Genomic DNA, 22661 nt, shown 5'->3' on the forward strand with positions numbered 1-22661 from the left:
AGTAGCTGGGACTACAGGCGCCCGCCACCTCGCCCGGCTAGTTTTTTTGTATTTTTTAGTAGAGACGGGGTTTCACCGTGTTAGCCGGGATCGTCTCTCGATCTCCTGGCCTCGTGATCCGCCCGTCTCGGCCTCCCAAAGTGCTGGGATTACAGGCTTGAGCCACCGCACCCGGCCTTATTTTACAGTTTTATTTGTTCTAGTCAGGATCCATCTAAAGGCCATACTTTGCAACTGGTTGATGTCTCTTTACATTGTTGTGTTTTTTTTTTTCTTTTTTTTTTTTTTTCAAGTATATATGACCAGAAGATTTTTTTTTTTCTTTTTTTTTTTTTTTTCTTTTTTTTTTTTTTTTGAGACGGAGTCTTGCTGTGTCACCCAGGCTGGAGTGCAGTGGCCGGATCTCAGCTCACTGCAGGCTCCTCCTCTCGGGTTCACGCCATTCTCCTGCCTCAGCCTCCCGAGTAGCTGGGACTACAGGCACCCGCCACTTCGCCTGGCTAGTTTTTTGTATTTTTTAGTAGAGACGGGGTTTCACCGTGTTAGCCAGGATGGTCTCGATCTCCTGACCTCGTGATCCGCCCGTCTCGGCCTCCCAAAGTGCTGGGATTACAGGCTTGAGCCACCGCGCCTGGCCTGATTTTTTTTTTTTTCTTAATGTATAGGCTCCCATCTCATTTTATCTGCCTTGCAATTTATTTGTTGGATAAACCAGAGTGTTTGTCCTATAAAGTTTCCTACAGTTTGGAACTCCATGATATTAATAAGTTTCTCTTTGTCCTCTGTATTCGTTATAAATTGATAGTTAGATCTAGAGGATTGATTGCATTCAGGTTTGATTTTTTTTTTTTTTTTTTTTAGTATACTTTATAGGTGATGTGTACTTCTACCACGAGATACTTAATGTCTAGTTTTCTCTCTGTCATGACTTCTGTATTTATTAGCTGGAATGCTGTTTTAAAAATAAATTTCCCTTTATTATTTGATTACCCTGAGTGCTGTGTGGGAAATTACCTTGATCCAATGGTAGCCTCTAAGTACATGCCATACAAAACTAGCCTAGAAGTCACAGTACAGAAAGCTCACAGAACAACTTAAAATGCCCAAACTATGTGATTTGTTAAATCAGTTTTTAGAGAGAAGCAAGAGGAAAGAGATAGGATGAGATAAAACACTTAGGATAGGGTGCAAACAGGGAGGAAGGACCACACTGCCTGAATCCTGCAGTATATACATTTCATATGTCCTCTCTCTACTACATTAGCCTTCTCTGCTGATAGTGTGGTCACCAGGACCAGAATTGAGGTTTGAACAAAGAGGCCCACAGAGACACAGGCCAGTGCCACACACTTGCTCTATTAGACATGGGACAAGGAAGCCTGCCACAGCTGTAGCTTGCCATAAGCCTGATGATAGCCATGGGCTTTGTTCCTTGGGCAGAGGACACATGGGCCAGACTGCTCATCACCAATGGGTAGCTGAATTAAGGACTCATGAATATTGTGCTTATGTGTTCATTGACTCTTGTTGTTTAGTGTCATGCATAGTTACTATGTCATGAATATTTAGTACTTAGTATATTTAGTGTATCATGAATATTTAATACATAGGTGCCTCATAAATATTAGGTATCTTGTTTTTTCCACCCCTTTCTATGTTTAATGTATGTGTGCTATTAACTGCTTACCTTTAACAAATTCTGTCAATTATATGTTAACAAACTTTTAAAACTAGCTTCTTATCTATACTTAAAATATCTTCGAACATTTCATCTACATTTTACATGCGTATTCATCTTTATTTATAATAGAATTGAATAGTCTCAAAAGTAAAATTTTATTACATTGAGGTACAGGGACATCAGGATAAATGCTATATTCTTTCTCTTTATGAAGGGGAAATTGGACCAGACAGAATGGATCACTGGCCCCTGAGAATCTGAAAGGGGGTAAAGAATAGGGAGAACATTCCAGAGAATGTGAAAAGGCTCTGGAGTGGAAGAGAGCATGGTTTCCAGGAACTGAATGTGACTGGCAGGGATAAGATCATTCCATTCTTGTAGGCCAGAGGAAGGATTTTAATCCTTAGAGAAGTGAGAATTCATTGGAAACCCTTGGGGATGGGGGTGGTATGCGTGACATGACCAAATTTGCTTATGGGAAATAAGCAAATTCTGGCTATAGTAGAGAATGGTTTGGAGCGGGGAGCAGAGTGAATGTGGGAAGACACAATTCGGAGTAAATGTAGTAATTAAGATAAAAAGTGCTGGTCGCCTGAACTAGGGAGAACCAGAACCTGGAGTCTTGAGATTGTGAGAAGGGGAAGACTTTAGACTGGATTCTGTAATGGATTTTATTTATGGGTTGAAGGAGAGGGAAGCATTAACGATGACTCCTAGGTTTCTGACTTGTTCAGCTTGATGGATTGTGGTGTACTTTATTGATGTAAGGAACACTGAAAGATCATCAAGTGTAGGATAAAAGATTGGTTTGGGGCATTTTGAAGTTTTGTAACTTTTTCAACATAATTTCAAATGTGTAAGAATAGTATAAAGAATTCCCAAATACCCTTTATCCAGATTTACCAATTGTTAATGTTTTGTCCCATTTGTTTTATTATTCTCTCTCATTCCTTCCTACCTCCCACACAAATGCGTGTGTGTGTGTGTGTGTGTGTGTGTGTGTGTGTGTGTGTGTGGAGAGAGAGAGAGAGAGAGAGAGAGAGAGAGAGAGAGAGAGAGAGAAAGAGAGAGAGAAAGAGAAAGAGATACGCGTTTTTTGTTTTTTTTTTTCTTGAGACAGAGTTTTGCTCTTGTTGCCCAGGCTGCAGTGCGATGGCGCAATCTCGGCTCACTGCAAACTCTGCCTCCCAGGTTCAAGTGATTCTCCTGCCTCAGCCTCCCAAGTAGCTGGGATTACAGGCACCTGACACCACACCCAGCTAATTTTTTTTGTATTTTTAGTAGAGATGGGGTTTCATGATGTTGGTCAGGTGGTCCACCTGCCTCGGCCTCCCAAAATGTTGGGATTGCAGGCATGAGCCACCGCACCTGGCCTTTTTTTTTTTTTTTTTTGAGACAGTGTTTTGCTCTGTTACCAGGATGGAATGCAGTGGCACGATCTTGGCTCACTGCAACCTCCAACTCCCGGGGTCAAGGGATTCTCATGCCTCAGCCACCCGAGTAGCTGGGATTACTGGCATGTGCCACCACCCCCAGCTAATTTTTGTGTTTTTAGTAGAGATAGGGTTTCACCATGTTGGCCAGGCTGATCTCGAACTCCTGACCTCAAGTGATCTGCCTGCCTTGGCCTCCCAAAGTGCTGGGATCGTAGGCATGAGCCGCTGTGCCCAGCAATGTATATATAACGTGTGTGTCTGCACATATGTATAGGATATAAATATATATAATATTTCTGAACCATTTAAGAATGTGTTAGGAGATATTGTACCCCACACTCCTTCAGTGTGTATCTCCTAAAATGAAGGATAGTTCCTGAACATAAGCTTATTTAAAAATTGGAAAATTTAACCTTGATGTGATATTATTATCTGATTCACAGCCCATATTCAGATTTGCCAATTATTTTGAAATTCATTATTGCTATTTTATTTCCCAATTCAGGATCATGCTTCACATTTAGTTGTGATGTCTCCTAAGTCTCCTTTAACCTGGAATAGTTCTTCACTCTGCCTTTGTCTTTCATGATATTAACACTTTTGAAGATGGAACACCAGCCTGGGCGTGGTGACTCACCCCTGTAATCCCAGCACTTTGGAAGGCTGAGGTGGGCTTATCACTTGAGGTCAGGAGTTCGAGACCACCCTGGCCAACATGGTGAAACCCTATCTCTATGAAAAAATACAAAAAATTAGCCAGTGGTGTGTGCCTGTAGTCCCAGTTACTTGGTCTTGCTTGTGGTCCCAGCTACTCCGTAGGCTGAGGCAGGAGAATTGCTTGAACCTGGGAGGTGGAGGTTACAGTGAGCTGGCATTGTGCCACTGCACTCCAGCCTGGGCAATAGAGGCAAAACTCTGTCTCAAAAAACAAACAAAGATAGAGCACCCTTAGCTGTGTGTTGGCTGGGTATCAAGCCCCTTCCTTAGGCATGGTCTTAGCTCTTGGCTAATTTTTGCCTTGTGTGTCTGGTATAAGCAGCCAGTTCTCTGCAGGAGCTGACTGGGTGCCTCCTTCTGTGTATTCCTCTTCTCTACTCTTCTCTACTCTGGAGTGTTGCGCCCTGATTTAGCAGATGTCCCCCTCCACCCTTGGTCCAAATGACTGGGACAATGATGAGATACTTACACGGGTGCTGGTATTGGTAGGAATACCTAGACAGTAGGAAAAAAACAAATTACACAAGAGTCCTGCCCTCAGACAAGAGCTGATGGAGACAAGGAACTGGAGACCATCTCCTAAACTCCTACTACTTCTGCCCTCTGGTGCACCCTATCTTTTGGCTTTCTTCCCTCTTTCCTACTTCCCTTCTTCCCTCGCTTCCATTCACTCTTCCCTGCTCCTCTCTGGCAGACCCACCCCTCTACTCCTCTTGCTTGTCACTGCCATTACCACGACCACCAGTTGTCTCTCTGTCAGCAGATGTGCACTGTTGCCTCTCTGCACAGCACCATCCCTGCATTCCACAGGAGACTTGGGCAGGGGTGCCTGAGAGGTACCCAGAGACAAATCACTTGGCAGCCAGGCAGCCCCAGAGCAAAGATATGCAGACAGATGAAAGTCTCGTTACCCCCACTTCTTCCAAGATCAGAACAGCTTGACGTACTCCCTCATACACAGTGATGCCAGGAAGGCAGGGGAGGCGTGGGAAGTCTTCCTTCCCAGTACCTGCAAAATGTCTGAGCATTATGTTGATTTTTTTCGTTTATTAAAATGTACTTTTTATCTTATAAAAACAATAGGCCTGTTATTTTATAGAATGTCTCTAAATTTGGATTTGTTTAAGGTTTCTTTATTCAAATTTGATAAGGTTCAAGTTATAGAAGCCTGGTAGACTACTGCAGAAGAGATGTTGTATTCTCAGTAAATCATATCAGGGGACACATAATGTTTGTTCCAGTATAGGTGATGTTAACTTTGATCACCTGGTTAAAGTGGTATCTGCCAGTTTTCTCCATTATAAAATTATTTTCCACTTTAAATTAATAAGTAATTTATAGGGAGGTAATTCAAAATATCCTGTTCATTAAACTGTTACCCACCATTTTAGAATCCAATAATGATCTTGCTCGAACCGATTATTGCTGTTGATTACTATCCTTTCTTCCATTTATTTGTTGATATTATACCACAAGAAAGAGCTGGTTTTTTTTTTTTTTTTGAGACGAAGTCTGGCTCTGTAGCCCAGGCTGGAGTGCAGTGACGCAATCTCCGCTCAGTGCAAGCCCTGCCTCCCGGGTTCACACCATTCTCCTGCCTCAGCCTCCCGAGTAGCTGGGACTGCAGGCACCCACCACCATGCCCGGCTAATTTTTTGTATATTTAATAGAGACGGTGTTTCACCGTGTTAGCCAGGATGGTCTCGATCTCCTGACATTGTGATCTGCCCGCCTTGGCCTCCCAAAGTGCTGGAATTACAGGCATGAGCCACCGCACCAGGCCGAAAGAGCTTCTTTTTTAATGTGTTATTTATTTGTGTCAGGATAGACTCATTGATGCATGTTTTATTCAGTGGGTTATAATTCTTTATTATGTATTCTGATGTTTACGTTTTACCAGTTTTAGCCAATGGCATCCCCTTCCATCTGGATCCTGTGTTCTTTTGACATGGCTCCATTATTTGTTAGCATTTCCTTACTTTCTGGCATATACACAAAATAAAGATGTTCAAAGCATATCTTGTACTTTCCCTGCTCCAGGCCTGGAAACATTTCTTCAAGGAACCCTGTTGCTTTTGGTGGGAAAGGTATTAGAAACCAAGATATAGCTGCTAGGCTTATTGCTAACAGTGTTACTTAGTAGACAGATAGCAAACACACACATATACATAGTGTATAGCTAAATTTATTTCTTTTGCTATCCATATTTATATAAAGAAATATGTATCTGAAACATCATGTATTTATACTGACACTTCCCATTTCAACCAGCACCACAGAGTTCATTCTAGTCTTTCCTTTTTCCATATTTGTAACTCCCCTGGTCACTGAGAAATCTGGCTCCCATTTTGAGTTAGGTTTCTTGGTGACATCCAAGTGAAGAGCTGAGTAGGCTGATGACTTATAAAGATCTGGAGCTCAGAAGTGGTGCTTTGGCCTCATAGGGTAATGGGAGGAGTGGAGGTGGTAATTTAAGCTCAGGAATGCTCTACCACACTTACCATGTTGTTTGGTAATAATGTAGAGGGGAGGGAGCTAACTTTTAATTGGTACCTTCTTGGAAGGCAAGGCTCTATGTGCAGGTACTATACAGTCTTTGGTAAATATTTGAGTGCGTACTGTGTTTCAGACACAGTTCCAGGTACTAGTGACACAGAACAGATAAGTATCTTGCTCTCCTTGAGGTAACTTAAAGTGAGAGGAAGTAGAAATAAAATATTATGGGATAGTAATAGTTGTTATCTAGAGAATTAAACTACAGTGAGTGATTGGGTGGTCATGGAAAGGGTGTTGAGGAAGTTACATTTAACTGAGATCTGAATGGAAAGAGCCAACCATTCAGTTAAGGGGAGGAACATTAGAGACAGAAGGCCTCTAGTGCACGGGCCAAAAGGTCTAAACCTGGCATACTCTAGCAACAGGAAGAGTTGGGTGTTTGGAACATAGTGGCCTGGGGAAAGTGGAGGAAGTTGAGGTCAGAGTAGAAGTAGGCAGCACATTTGTGGAATATGGAGAAACTAAAACTCAGAGAAGTTACTGAACTCAAGATCCCATCAAGTAAATGGCTGGGCTGGGCATGGTGGCTGGTGCCTGTAGTCCCAGCACTTTGGGGGGCCAAGGCGGGCAAATCATCTGAGGTCAGGAGTCCAAGATCAGTCTAGCTGACATAGTGAAACCCCATCTCTACTAAAAATACAAAAATTAGCTGGGTGTGGTGGCACATACCTGTAGTCCTAGCTACTCGGGAGGCTGAGGCACAAAAATTGCCCGAACCCAGGACGTGGAGGTTGCAGTGAGTCGAGATCGTGTCACTGCACTCTAGCCTGGGCGACAGAGTGAGACTCTTTCTCAAAAAAAAAAAAAAGAAAAAAGAAAAAAGAAAAAAAGTAAGTGGTAAAATTAGGACTCCACCGATTCTTTTAAAATCTAAAGCCTATACTTTCTCAAAGCCCAAATTTTTACCAAATTTCAGAATGAATGTAGGTAGTGAATGTAGGTAAACTGAAAACATACTTGGTTTTGAGAGGGATTGCTCTCACAGAAATTAAGTGTGGCCCAGAGAAAACTAAAGTTTCTCAAAGCATGTACAAGGAGTAAATAATGATTACTAGCGCAGAATCAGGTAGTAAACTTGAAGGGGAAATTTGAAACCTGGGAGTACTTTCAGGAAAAGGCTAGTGACTAGAATTTTTTTTTTAATAACATTTTTATTTATTCATCAAATCTTTCCTTACCATGTACCAGGCACTGAGTTAGGCCCTAGTGATTCTTATCATGGTAAATAAGGCAGACATGATCCTTGCCCTTTGGTCATGTATTAGAGTATTCATATCAGTACATGCTTGTCAACAGTGGGTTTAAACTTTTTTTTTTTTTGCCATTTTGATAACTTTCTTTGATACTTTGATAAGTATCTTGCTCTCTTTGAGGTAACTTAAAGTGAGAGGAAGTAGAAATAAAATATTATTTTATGTACTTTGTATTATTTTAAGTACTATGAAGTTTTAAATGTTATTGATCATCTTTATGTCTTTTGGTTAATTTCAAGTTCAGAGTCCGTGGCTTACTTTTAATTGGAGTTCTTTGAAACTTAGAAGTTCTATAATAGTAATTACTTTAGAAACTATCTTTAGATTTGGAAAATAAGGTGGTATGCCTATGATTTAGTGTGATGATATTTCTGAAATGTACTCCCCTCCTGCTTCCTGCCCCTTTATTGCTTTAAATAAATCTGTGTCACTTGCTGGAATGTGGATGCAACTGGTAGCTAACCCAGTTTTATAGAAAATTGCCTTGAGCAATACTGTCTCTATTCCCTCTACCTGTACCTCAGGCATTTCAGGTGGATGTCAATTTCAAAACTTAGGTCTAGTCGGGACTTACAGTAACATGATTAAGTTATGTTCTGCTTAAGTCGTGGTGTACAAAAAAAACTCATCTCGTATCCTTTGCAGTTCTAGCAGTGGTATTTCACTCAGCCGTTCTGTCAGTATTAATTTATTACTTTTTGTGTTCTGGAGGTTAGAGAGAGAGTGAAACCTCTTATCTTTGATTTTGCTGTTTATTTTCTAATATGCTGTTTCAGTTAATTTTTTTTTTGAGACGGAGTTGTGCACTGTTGCCCAGATTGGAGTGCAGTAGCACAATCTCGGCTCACTGCAGTTCCGCCTCCCGGGTTCACGCCATTGTCCTGCCTCAGCCTCCCGAGTAGCTGGGACTACAGGCACGAGCCACCACGCCTGGCTAATTTTTTGTACTTTTAGTAGAAACGGGGCTTCACTGTGTTAGCCAGGATGATCTCAATCTCCTGACCTCGTGATCCGCCCGCCTCGGCCTCCCAAAGTGCTGGGATTACAGGCGTGAGCCACTGTGCCTGGCCAGTTAATTTTTTTTTAACGTGGTACAATTCCAAACTTGAAAAATATTGGTAAAATGATAGACACTTTTGAAGTTTTCTCTTAAGTATATTTAGCTCTTGAAGACTTGTTTTTAAAATGACCTATTTTATATTCAGTATGAAGTTTTACATTCTCTTGAGGGCTGAAAAATCTGTTTTTGTTGTATTCTTGAAACAGTCTTTGATTGGCTATGGATCCTTTCCCTTTTCCTTGCATTGGGGTCTTTTTAAAACTTATACTTTCACAACTTAGGTTAGTGGGTATGTTTTAATGAAATGGAAGCAACCCCTGGACTCTTGTCTTCCACCTTCCACCCTTGTGATCTTGGCACATCATTATTATGTTTGAGCCTGTTTAGCAAGATGGTATAGAGCTATAATTCTGTACTTATCAGCTATGTGCCCCTGGGCAAGATATCCTTTCTTGAGTTCCTTATCTGTAAAATAGGGTAAGAGGGTTGTCAGGATTAAATGACAGAATGCATGTTTAGGACTGTGTCTGACACGATGTTATAAAGGTCATCTATGAAAATTGATGTAAAGCAGTAAATAAGTGCTAGGTGGATAAGTAGGTATGATAGATAAATTTGTAATCCTGATAATGAGCATTTACTTTTCACAGCTAATATTTAAATGCCAAATAACCTATATTAGCCATTTTTTATTGATACAGGAAATAAGAATCCATTATTTATACATTGTATAATAGTTATCTTAAAATCAAATAATTTTCCTTTTACAGCTGTTCTACTAATAGTTTCTGTTTATTTCCTATAATACTAAAATGTGAATACCAGCACTATATTCTGCAATTTAAAACGGAGCTTCACCATCATGCTGAGGCAGCTATATTAAGTTTAAGGCTGGCTCACTGCTGGGTAATGCAGCTATGAAGAAAGGAAAGTGTTTTCAATTATTAAATGAGGATGATATTTTTAGATGTCACCAGAATCCCAAATTGATACATCCACTGTTGACCTCTTTCCACAGTCCTATATCTCCAGCTGCTTATTGGATATTTCCACTTGGATATTTTTGCTATTGTTTCAAACTCAATGTCTAAAACTGAGTTTTCGATCTTGCTTTTAGAATTGGTGCTGCCTCTGATTTTCATTTTCCTGTTAGTGATATTACTGTTTCCCTCGTAATGTAGGCTTGATTATTCTTGATTTCCATCTTGACCCTCTCTCTTTGCTTTATTCCTGGGTACTTTTTGTTTGTCTTTAGCAGTTAGTCTCTTATGTCCTGTTCTTTCTGTTTTCACTACTGCCTTTCAACTTCATTTCCTTATATCTATATGGTAGTTTTTTATGTCTGATTTTTATAGCCATCAATGTTAAATACCAGATTGTTCTAAAATGTCAGTCTTAATGTGACACTGTCCTGTAAAACTGTCAGCACCTCCTTGTTAGGTAATATACAAAGGCCTCATGTTTAAAAGATGAATATTTCTTTCAAGTCCTCATCACCAACCTCTCCCATTCCAGCTTTGCCTCTTACTGCTTTCCCACATGAACTCTTCTCTCCACCCAGATTGTTCAATTTGGTGTCTCTTCACATCTTTTTTTCCCTACTCTTTCTCTCCTCTCTCTCTTTATGTTTAGAAAGGCTTTTTTTTTTCTGACTAATATTCTGCTTTTTCCTGCTATTCTATTTTTTTTTTTTTTTGAGATGGAGTTTCGCTCTTGTTGCCCAAGCTGGAGTGCAATGGCGCAAACTGGGTTCACTGCAACCTTTGCCTCCCAGGTTCAAGCGATTCTACTGTCTCAGCCTCCCAAGTAGCTGGGATTACAGGCGCCTGCCATCATGCCTAGCTAGTTTTGTATTTTTAGTAGAGAGGGGTTTCATCAAATTGGTCAGGCAGGTCTGGAACTCCTGACCTCAGGTGATCTGCCCACTTTGGCCTCCCAAAGTGCTGGGATTTACAGGTGTGAGCCACCGTGCCCCGCCTATTCTATTTTTTTTTTTTGAGACGGAGTCTCACTCTGGCACCCAGGCTGGAGTGCAGCAGCACAATCTCCACTCACTGCAATCTCCACCTCCCGGGTTCACGCCATTCTCCTGCCTCAGCCTCCTGAGTAGCTGGGCCTACAGGTGCCCACCACAACGCCTGGCTAATTTTTTGTATTTTTAGTAGAGACAGGGTTTTCACTGTGTTAGCCATGATGGTCTCGATCTCCTGACCTCAGGTAATCTGCCCGCCTCGGCCTCCCAAAGTGCTGGGATTACAGGCGTGAGCCACCGCACCCGGCCTCAATTTTTTTAAAGATGAAGTTTTGTCCCCCCACTGTGATGCTCCCACTTCTGAACTCTTAAGTACTTAATTGTTTATTTCTTTCATTTGGTGCTTAATAATTTCCTGCTTAGTATTGTCTCTAATTTCTGAATTGCTTAACTCTACCTCTCTGTCTGTTTAGAGTTTTGTAAATTACTGGCTTCTTGAGGATGAGGGTTATTTCTGATTCCTTGAATTCCTTTGAACCATGCTGGTATAGAAAATGAACACGCAATAATTATTACAATATTGTGTGAAGATATTTTTCTAAATAGTAGGAACTTTAAAAAAACTTTAAATTGCTAAGGAGTATATTAATGCTTTGTAAACAAATTTTTCTTTCTTTCTTTTTTTTTTTTTTTTTTTTGAGACAGAGTCTCGCTCTGTCACCCAGGCTGGATGCAGTGGCGTGATCTCGGCTCACTGCAACCTCTGCCTCCTGGGTTCAAGCGATTCTCCTGCCTCAGCCTCCTGAGTAGCTGGGATTACAGGCGCCCGCCACCACGCCTGGCTAATTTTTTCTATTTTTAGTAGAGATGGGGTTTCACCGTGTTAGCCAGGATGGTCTCGATTACTTGACCTCGTGATCCGCCCGCCTCGGCCTCCCAAAGTGCTGGGATTACAGGCGTGAGCCACTGTGCCTGGCTACAGATTTTTCAAAGTACCGGTTTTGGTTAGTACTGTGGCATTATTGCGCTTATATTAAAGCTGCCTATTCAGGAAAGAGCTAAGATCAGTGATGGGATGGCTGGCTTCAGAACCTCACTTTCTACGGAGAAGGCAAGTGAGGAACTGGCTAGGTCTCAGGACAGAGCTATCAGGTTCTATAAATGTAGCTCCATGTTAACCTCTAACTCAGAAGCCCCACCTCTGGAGGACGTACCTCATCCTTGTCCTGCTTCAATGAGAGGCATAGAGCCCAGGTAAGAAATGGAGAGGAGGAGGAAGAGATGCAGGGTAGATTAGGCAAGAAAATTTGTAAAATAATGAGAAGTATTTTGTTTCTCTTGTTTTGGTAATTTTGCTGCCATCAAATACAAATGCTTTTGCTTAAGTTGATTTGGGAGCAGATATTGGGAGAGTGGGAATGGACATTGGAAGAGTGGGACTTGGCATTCTTAAAGGGTTGTGGTTAGCAGGAAAGAGAAACTTTGGAGGAGATTTTGGTTTCCTTCCCATCTCCCATTTCTAAACTACTACTTATGTTTTAGTCAAACTTGTGAGTTGGGTGTCCAGGAAGTCTTTTTCAGGTAGGATGGGGAGTGGTCGGTCAGTGGTAATGTGACGATATCAGTGTTTTACTAGTGTAAGGGATTTTTAAGAGTAGCTCTCTCCTAAACAATAGCTATAATTCTTTCTCAGTAGTGTCAGCAAGCTAAGCACTAAGGGAGAGATGGCAGGGGTCTTGAGGCAAAGAGATAGAATAAGTTAGGCAGTCTCTATTCTGCAGCTCATTAGCTGTAAAACTTTGGGCAAATGATTTTGTATTCTCAGGTGGCAAGGACTAGCAGTCTCCTGAAATACCTATTGTGGTGCATTTCCATGTTGAACGCTTGCCTGTGAGGAGTGTCATTGAAATTAGGTTTTAGGAATCTTATAGTTCATTCTGTAGATTTGACTATGAATGTGGGAATACTTTCCCAAGAGCCACTAGACTCAGAAAACTTTTCTCCTTGTCTTGTAGTCCCTTTTTGGAATATACTCAGAAAATATCTTCTGTAAAGGAAATTTGTATCTTTTTCTCATTCCAGGTTATATGTCAAGGTCTAATGAATCATCTTTTCAGTTAAAGGGTTATTATTATATTTTTAGAGGGAATCTTAAATTCTGTGACATAAATAATAATTATTAAATAAATTCTGTTTCTTTTATAAAAATCTTGTAAGAGAATTTTTTCCATTAATCTTTATAGAAAATGTGCCAGAGGAACTTCGAGAACCATTTTACACAGATCAGTATGACCAGGAACACATCAAACCACCTGTTGTTAATTTGCTTCTGTCGGCTGAACTATACTGTCGTGCTGGGAGTCTCATTCTCAAGAGTGATGCTGCAAAACCCCTTTTGGGCCATGATGCTGTAATCCAGGCTTTAGCACAGAAAGGTCTTTATGTCACTGACCAGGAAAAATTGGTAACTGAACGAGATCTCCACAAGAAACCCATACAGATGGTGAGTCTTTATATACCCAAGATTATTTTAAGTTTGAAGTGTGTACTTTTGAGTGTGAATGATACACTGTAAAACAGAGGGAAATGTTTTGAAATTGGATTGTGTTTTTGCCTAGAGTTTAAAAATCATCTTTTTCTTAACCTTGTTTCCAAATGAAGGAAGATTTTAACTATTTTGGAATGTTTGGTGCCATCTAATACCTCAGAGAAACAACTACATAATTTCCAACTATCTTAATGTAATTTTAATTGAAAAATTTTAGTTTTTCCATCGTAGAGACTAGCTAGAAGAGATGGAAAATGCATCCTTGACTTTATCATTAGAAAAGAGTTGAGATTAATAAGTACTCATTTATGGCCGGGCAAGGTGGCCCATGTCTGTAATCCCAGCACTTTGGGAGGCCAAGGCGGGCAGATCATCTGAGGTCGGGAGTTCGAGGCCAGCCTGACTAACATGGAGAAACCCTGTCTCTACTAAAAATACAAAATTAGCCGGGCATGGTGGCAAATGCCTGTAATCCCAGTTACTTGGGAGGCTGAGGCAGGAGAAAGGCTTGAACCCGGGAGGTGGAGGTTACGGTGAGCCGAGATCGCACTATTGCACTCCAGCCTAACAAGAGTGAAACTCTGTCTCAAAAAATAAGCTGATATACGTACTTGAATAACTTCTTGGTAAATTTCTGCATATCAGATATTTTCGTTTATTTAATAGCTTTGAACTCATTCTTGTAGAAAACACACAGGTGGCCTCTAAGCTGGCCTGGGACAATCACGCAGGAACTCTCTCATAGGCAGTCTCAGGAGACATAAATCTAAATGTTTAAGTTCATCGTATGCTGGTTCAGTCCATTGTACTGCTTTAGCTTGAGTTTCACAAAATGTGGACATCATCAAGAATAGTATTAGAAAGAAAAGTGGTTTTTCCATACTCGATTAAATCATGTCATGATTTAATCAAAGAGTAGTAGTTTTGCTTGGGAGGAAGGTAAGGGGTATATGTAGAAAAGTGTATTATAAAATTTATGAAATTACGAAATTTAGGAAGAATGAACAAAAAAATTAGTTTATAAAATTTATTACTAAATGAGGTGATGACCTGTTTTGTTTTCTGCTTTTTTTCCTTCTTTAAAGTAACTCTTTTAATATTTCTAAGTAATGGAAAATAATGTATTGATTAATTTAGTTAATGAAATTTAGTTATAGATTTACAGTACAGTTATTAACAATAACTCGCATGTGGATTATCCAGTATGAAATTGTCATCTTTCATTGATAGCTCCAAAATCACCTTATAGTTACCCTCTGACTTTGGCATACCTGCTTTGCATACATATCATATGTGAACAGTTTGCCTATGCCAGGGACAAGCAGAATCTACTTTGGTGTCCTTATCAGTGTCTCATATTCATCTCCCCCAGAATCACTCCCCTAGTTGGATGCTCCAGCTTCTGATTACTTCTGCTTCCATTGTTTGAAGGCCAAGTGGATAGTTAGAAAGCACATCCATGACTTTGTGAAGCAGCATTTGCTTAGTTGCTCTTCTTTCAGATACAGATATATATGTCATAGATAATCTACTTATCCTTAGAGTGTCTATTTTAGATCCTCTAATAAGAATGAAACAAACTTAACATGTTTTCTACATTTTTTTTTTCCAGTGTAGTTTGTATGTGTGAAATACTTGGACAATTAATTATAAAATAAGGGATTTGGTAGACTGCTGATTGTGTTACTCAGGTTTCTTTCACACTTTATTGATCCTGCTGATAGCTTTGAATGTATTTTAATAGTATTTAAGGAATGTAGTGTAAATGACATAGAATCTTTTTTTTTTGGTCTTAGATGGAGTCTCACTCTGTTGACCAGGCTGGAGTGCAGTGGCGCGATCTCTGCTCACAGCAACCTCCGCCTTCTGGGTTCAAGCAATTCTTGTGCCTCAGCCTCCTAAGTAGCTGAGATTACAGTTCTGCATCACCATGCCCAGCTAATTTTTGTGTTTTTAGTAGAGATTGGGTTTCACCATGTTGGCCAGGCTGGTCTTGAACCCCTGACTTTAAGTGATCCTCCCACCTCAGCCTCCCAATGTACTGGGATTACAGGTGCACAGCATGGCCAACATAGAGGTTTTTTTTTTTTTTTCTTCTTCTTCTTCTTTTGAGACAGAGTCTCGCTCTGTCGCCCAGGCTGGAGTGCAGTGGCGTGATCTCGGCTCACTGCAAGCTCCGCCTCCAGGGTTCACGCCATTCTCCTGCCTCAGCCTCCCAAGTAGCTGGGACTACAGGCACCCGCCGCCACGCCCGGCTAATTTTTTGCATTTTTATTAGAGACGGGGTTTCACCGTGTTAGCCAGGATGGTCTCAATCTCCTGACCTCGTGATCCACCCGCTTCGGCCTCCCAAAGTGCTGGGATTACAGGTGTGAGCCACCGCGCCTGGCCCCAACATAGAATTTTTATCTCTGGTTCTAGCTTCTATTTGTGGATTGTTAGAACTTGAGAACTTGAGGCTGGGCGTGGTGGCTCACGCCTGTAATCCCATCTCTTTGGGAGGCAAAGACTGGTGGATCACCTGAGGTCAGGAGTTCGAGACTAGCCTGGCTAACATGGTGAAACCCTGTGTCTGCTGAAAATACAAAAATTAGCTGGGCGTGGTAGTGCGTGCCTGTAGTCCCAGTTACTTGGGAGGCTGAGGCAGGAGAATCTCTTGAACCTGGGAGGTGGAAGTTGTAGGGAGCTGAGATTCCGCTACTGCACTCCAGACGGGGTGACAGAGTGAGGCTTTGTCTCAAAAACAAACCAACCAAAGAACTTGAGAACTTCATATTTGCCCTACATCATCTTAACCCTTTGCAGTGTCACATTTACTAACCTGTGTTTTAATTGTATACTTCCAACTTTTATCACAATTTGATTTAAAGTTTTCCAGTTGCTGTGGCATTTTGATTGATGATATTTAATATAACTATTTTCCTGAAACCTGCATGAGAAAATTTCTCAGATTACTAGTAAAAAGTTGTTCCTTAAGAAACTATTTTTTTGGCCAGGCGTGGTGGCTCACGCCTGTAATCCCAGCACTTTGGGAGGCCAAGGTGGGTGGATCATGAGGTCAGGAGTTTGAGACCAGCCTTGCCAACATGGCAAAACCCCGTCTCTACTAAAAATACAAAAATTAGCCAGGTGTGGTGGCGGGCACCTGTAACCCCAGCTACTTGGGAGGCTGAGGCAGGAGAATCGCTTGAACCTGGGAGGCGGAGGTTGCAGTGAGCTGAGATCGTGCCACTGCACTCCAGCCTGGGTGACAAGAGCAAGACTCCATCTCAAAAAAAAAAAAAAAAAAGAAACTTTTTTTAAAGAGTAAAGTAAGAGTTAATTTAAATTATCAGTTTTTTTTCCTGCTTTTTGGGAAGTATCATGAAAAATAGTGTGTTTAATTGTACTGAATATATTGCCCCCGCTCTTCTACTTCTAAATTATCTTAAATTTGGGATATTTTATTTCTGTATGCCAGCCTTTTGGGGGAAAAAAAAAGTGTGGTGGTAGCAAAAGTATCATCCTAATTTTTCAAGAAACAATGTTAGTACTAATTCTTTTTCATCAAAGTCTCAGTATAAAACTTCCCCCTGAAATAATATATATGAAGACAGTAATCTTTAGAAGAATTTACACCAGACTGTTAACTTTGGTTTCTTCTTTGAAATGGGATTAAATAGGATTGGAGAAATAAATGGTAGCTTTCATTTCTTATTTGATATAATTCTGCACTATTAACATTTTTATATGATTTTACTGTTTTAAAATTTAAAATGTAGAGAAGAAATTTAAATTCAAATAGAAATTATCATTATCTGAAATAACATGCCTTGTATGCATACTAAATATTTCTGATAGTTACATTGTTAAAGAGAAATAAGTATCCTGCATTTAGCCTTTAAGCAGACATAGGAAATAAGAGTAAATATTAAAGACCTCTCTAAATGGTTAAATTCAAATATCCTGTAAATGGCAGTTCAAACCTGTAAGGTATCTTTTCTGTAGTTCTTTTAGTAATCAATCTTTAAAAAGAAAAGATGTGGCCAGGCGCGGTGGCACATACCTGTAATCCCAGCACTTTGGGAGGCTGAGGTGGGTGGATTACCTAAGGTGAGGAGTTCGAGATCAGCCTGGCCAACATGGTGAAACCCCATCTCTACTAAAAATACAGAAATTAGCTGGGCGTTATGTCAGGCGCCTGTAATCCCAGCTACATGGGAGGTTGAGGCAGGAGAATCGCTTGAACCCGGGAGAAGGAGGTTGCAGTCAGCCGAGATTGCACTCCAGCCTGGGCAACAGAATGAGACTTTGTCTCAAAAAAACAAAAAAAACTTCCCAACATGACTTCTCAGAACAAAAACATTCCTCTCAATCTCCACCCCAAAATTAATAATACAATCTGCATATCAGTCAAACTTGCCTTAGTCATACTTCTTTTTTTTTATTTTTTCTTTTTTTTTGAGACTGAATTTTGCTCTTGTCACCCAAACTGGAGTGCAGTGGTGCATTTTCAGCTCATTGCAACCTCCACCTCCTGAGTTCAAGCGATTCTTCTGCCTCAGCCTGCCGAGTAGCTGGGATTACAGGTGTACCACCACGCCCAGCTAGTTTTTATATTTTTAGTAGAGATAGGGTTTCACCATGTTGGCCAGGCTGGTCTCGAGCTGCTGACCTCATGATCCACTCACCTCGGCCTCCCAAAGTGCTGGAATTACAGGTGTGAGCCACCACACCTGGCTGTATTTTATATTCTATGTATCCAGCTGACCACTGACATCTCTGCTTGAATGATGTTTGAACTAAAAATCTAATGAGGAAGAAAACTGGGGAAAAAAAACTAGACAGCATGAAATAAATGTTCTAACTTCAAGCAATAGATACTGAGATCTTAGAGGTGGATGTGATAATCTCTACTAGGGAGGATCGGGGAAGGCATCGTAGGGTAGGATGATACGGGATTTCAGTAGTTGGGAAAAGGGATGGGATGAGAGTAGTAACTGGGTTGAAGGAATTGTTTGACTCAAGGTTGAACCTGTAAAGGTATGTTAAGTATTACAAATTATAATATTGACTGCTTGGAGGGATAAATGTGAGATGAGGCTAAAAAATAATTTAGAGCTAGATCATGAGGAGCCTATAAGTCTGAATTAAGGATTTTTAACTTTCTATAGGTTACAGAATTATGAAATAGATTTTCATACTATATTACAAAACACTTGGAAGCATTGTGAACTGAACCGCTATACTTTCAGCTTAGTTTAAATAATTATTGCAGTCTATTAATTCTCAGATTTTATCTATTGTTTATTTATGATTATCAAGTAGCTCTTTTTTTTTTTTTTTTTTTGGGACAGGATCTCACTCTGTCACCCAGGCTGGAGTGCAGTGGCGCGATCACAACTCACTGTAGCCTCAACCTGCAGCGCTCAGGTGACCCTCCGACCTCAGCCTCCTGGGTAGCTGGGTCTGCAGACTTGCACCACCACACCTGGCTAATTTTTTTTTTTATTCTTATTGTAGAGACAGGGTCTCCCTGTGTTGCCCAGGCTGATCTCAAACTCCTGGGCTATGCTGGGATTACAAGTGTGAGCTGGGATTACACCTGGCTTATCAGGTAGCTCTTTTCATTTAGTTTACTATGTGCCAGTCAGTGTGCTTACACTTTAACACTCTAACTTACATAATTTAATTCTTACAACTCCAAGAGGAAAGGATCATCCCTGATCTACTGATGGAAGAAACGGAGGCTTTGAGAACATAACTAAGGTCACAGAGCAAGTATAGTAAGTAGTGAAGGCAGGATTCTGAAATCTCTGCTTTAACTATAAATCCTATATTCTTTTTTTTTTCTTATTTTATTTCTCTTTTACATGATAACAGGATAAAGCCTATGTTCTTAAACACTAAATTGTATTTTTGTCTTTGCCTAGGGAATAGGTAGATGCGAAGTAGTGAGGTGGAAGGAAATAAAAATGGTGTGCCACCTGGAACTCTGCCTGGTGGTTTGTTTGAAATCTTGGTAATTTGCCTAGGCTTCTTTTCAAAGTAATTTCCCCCTCTGTTCCATTTACCCACTCTGTTCCTGTCTTAAAGGTTATGTTAATTCCATGTACCTTAGGAGTGATTATAGCAGTTAAGTAGAATGACTGCTGACGGGGGATGAAGTAGAGTTGTGACAGAGTCTAGGTGGACATGAGTTAGTTAATACGGTATTTAAGAATATGCAGGTGGGGCGCAGTGGCTCACGCCTATAATCCCAGCACTTTGGGAGGCCAAGGCGGATGGATCACCTGAGGTCAGGAGTTCGAGACCAGCCTGGCCAACATGGTGAAACCCCATCTCTACTAAAAATACCAAAAAAATTAGCTGGACGTGGTGGCGCACGCCTGTAATACCAGCTACTTGGTGTACGCCTATAATACCAGCTACTTGGGAGGCTGAGGTGAGAGAATTGCTTGAATCTGGGAGGCAGAGGTTGCAGTGAGCTGAGATTGTGCCACTGCACCCCATCCTGGGCAACAGAGTGAGACTCCTTCTTGGAAAAAAAAAAAATATATATATATATGCAGAGTAATTCTCTAGTTACCATTATTTTTGCTGGATACACAAAATGTATTGAGAACAGAGAAGCTGATCCCAGGAACTCTGTGTTGTCCCTCTTTTTTTTTTTTTTTTTAAACATTGGTCCTATTTGGCAACTATGCTTATGAATTTCCATGGTGTCACCATCTGTTGGAACTCAAGTGTAATTTACTCGTGTAGAGGCTTGCTTGTTAAAAAAAAAATCCTTTCCCTGTTTAAGAAGAGGATTATATAAATGTAATATTGTAATAGTAGGTGTAAAGACATTAATTTCTGGTTACCCTTGTATATGAGTGGTTTGCAAATTTATAAGCTAAACCTGTCTTTGAAAAAATAATTACATTCTCATAGATGTTGTTGGACAGCGTTTTCTTCTTCATGCATAGTGCTAGAACTCAATTTTCTGTTTACTACTCATGTACCTAATTTGGATTCCATTATTTCTAGGTAACATCCACACCTCTGTTACAAATTCACAATATCTTTTGATACCTTACAACCATGTTTATCATGTTAGAGTTACTCTTTATTTGTGATCATTTGGAGCTCCAAGTTTTACTTTCTCATAGAAATAACTTGATGAATGGTACTTACTTTACTAGATGATCTCACAAAGACTCTTTTTAATAAAACTGAATTGTCAGACCATTTATTAAGTTATTTAAGGAGCTTCTACATTGCCCTTTGTATTTTCTACCATGATTACAAAGAGTTTCATGTTCTTCAGTGTCTCACTTTCTAGCGGTGGCTTATAGAAAACTGTCCAATGTTTTAGGAGTATAAAACTTTAGGAGCACCAAACTCTGTACTACACTTAAACTGAGTTTTGAAGGATGTGGAGGAATTTACCAGGTAGATAAATGAAGGCTGTGTTGTATGGTATTGTATATGGGAGTATAAGGGGATGTTAAAAGGGAGCGTGAGAGCATGGTACCCTCAGGTCAGACGAAGCAGCTTGGTTGTAGCATTAGCACTAGCTGCCTTTTGAGGGGTGATAAGAAACGAGATCACAGAGATAGGGACAGGGCATGAATGACGTTTTATGCTATGCCAAGTGTTTATACATTATCCTGGAAGTGATGGCAACCCTAGTGTAGGGTTTTAAGCCAGAGAGGGTATCATCAGATTTGTGTTTCAGAAAGTCACCGTGGTGTATTGTAGAAGAGATACCACTTAGGAGGCTGTTGAAATAGCTGGCGGCCTGAACTAAGGTGCAGGCCATGAAGATTTATTAGTAGGGTTGAGTGGGAGAGACTTTTTTTTTTTAGATGGAGCCTCGCTCTGTCACCAGGCTGGAGTGCAGTGGTGTACTCTCGGCTCACTGCAACCTCCACCTCCCGGGTTCAAGCGATTCTCCTGCCTCAGCCTCCCAAGTAGCTGGGACTGCAGGCGTGTGCCACCATGCCCGGCTAATTTTTTGTATTTTTAGTAGAGATGGGGTTTCACCATGTTAGCCAGGATGGTCTTGATCTTCTGACCTCGTGATCCATCTGCCCTGGCCTCCCAAAGTGCTGGTGATTACAGGCATGAGCCACCGTGCCTGGGTGGAGAGACCTCGTTAAGGTAGGATTGAGATGATACTTTGATTTATCAAGAATTGGGAGATTAGAAAGAGAACCCAGAACAGAGCTGGCAAAAAATATTTTATCCCTTTTATGTGAACTCTAATTAGTAGTTAACTACTGGAAGGTGGAAAAAACTAGCTCCTTGGTTTTTACTCTGTTCCTTTGGGAGCCTCAGGGTCTAGATGTTCCCTTCCCCATCCTGTGTTGCTCCTAGTGATTTTGAACTGTGATATTTTTTACCTAATAGTGGTAAATGACAAAAACAAGTAAAGGAACAGCTTTATAAGTTTGAAGTCTTGAGCTGATACTGCTAAACTTGCTATTTTTGATGAGAAAGATAAAGGCTACTCTGTAAGACTCATACTAAGTTTCTCTTTTCTTAGAAAAAATGGAAAAGAGTTTTTCCCCACAAAAGCAACGGACACCAGTGGGGTGTCCTCTAATTCAGTTCCAACATTATCTACCTGAAGATAGTATCAGATCAGTGTCAGATCCCACAGGTTGAGGGCTTAGTCCCCAAGACTACCCCACCACCACACCAGTCACAAGTCCAGCAATAATTTTTATTAATATAGAAGATGAATTAAGCATATATTAACCATGACTTTTCTTTTTTTATTTTTATTTATTTATTTATTTTGAGAGAGTCTCGCTCTGTTGCCTAGGCTGGAGTGCAGTGGTGTGATCTCAGCTCACTGCATCCTCTGCCTCTCGGGTTCAGGTGATTCTCCTGCCTCACCCTCCCAAGTTGCTGGGACTACAAGTGCACGCCACCATGCCTGGCTAATTTTTTTTTGTATTTTTAGTAGAGACAGAGTTTCGCCATGTTGGCCAGGCTGGTCTTGAACTCCTGACCTCACATGATCCGCCCGCCTTAACCTCCCAAAGTGTTGGGATTATGGGTGTGAGCTACCATGTCCGGCCTCATCTTTTAAAAAGATAAAAAGATTCCTGTGCATTCATTGCAGATTAATAAATTTAAATAGATGATATATTATAAGGTAAGTTAGCTTCAGTGTCTGGGACCTGGCCTATTTTGGAGTAATAATGTTCTCCTAGTTTAAATATCTAAAAAACTAACAGTATACACACACATATAAATAATTGGAGTGACTGGTACGCTCAGGCCTGTAATCTCAGTACTTTGGGAGACTGAGGTGGGCGGATTGCTGGAGCTCAGGAAGTCAGTGCTACAGTGAGCCATGATCGTGCCACTGCGCTTCAGCCTGGGCAACAGCAAGACTCTGTCTCAAAAAATAAAAAAATAAAATAAATTATTAGAGCACAAGGTTGAAATATTTTAGTAGGT

The 22661-nt window shown here is 40.6% G+C and overlaps 1 protein-coding gene and 1 long non-coding RNA gene across 6 annotated transcripts in view; one reads left to right on the forward strand and one right to left on the reverse strand.

Annotated features, from left to right (window-relative positions):
• CAMSAP2 (calmodulin regulated spectrin associated protein family member 2) overlaps nucleotides 1-22661 on the forward strand; it is a 117929-nt gene that overhangs the window by 9808 nt on the left and 85460 nt on the right. For all 5 annotated transcript variants that reach the window (XM_077989822.1, XM_015118795.3, XM_015118805.3 and 2 more), the window contains 1 exon segment: nucleotides 12919-13178. In XM_077989822.1, coding sequence (XP_077845948.1) covers nucleotides 12919-13178 — 260 coding nt within the window.
• Nucleotides 3056-7220, reverse strand: LOC144340891 (uncharacterized). Its single transcript, XR_013417432.1, has 3 exons — nucleotides 7147-7220; nucleotides 3930-5346; nucleotides 3056-3185 (listed from the first exon to the last, which is right to left on the reverse strand). It is a non-coding gene; the product is annotated as an uncharacterized LOC144340891 (long non-coding RNA).

The sequence above is a fragment of the Macaca mulatta genome, chromosome 1 (genome assembly GCF_049350105.2).
Source record: "Macaca mulatta isolate MMU2019108-1 chromosome 1, T2T-MMU8v2.0, whole genome shotgun sequence".
Lineage (NCBI taxonomy): Eukaryota > Metazoa > Chordata > Mammalia > Primates > Cercopithecidae > Macaca > Macaca mulatta.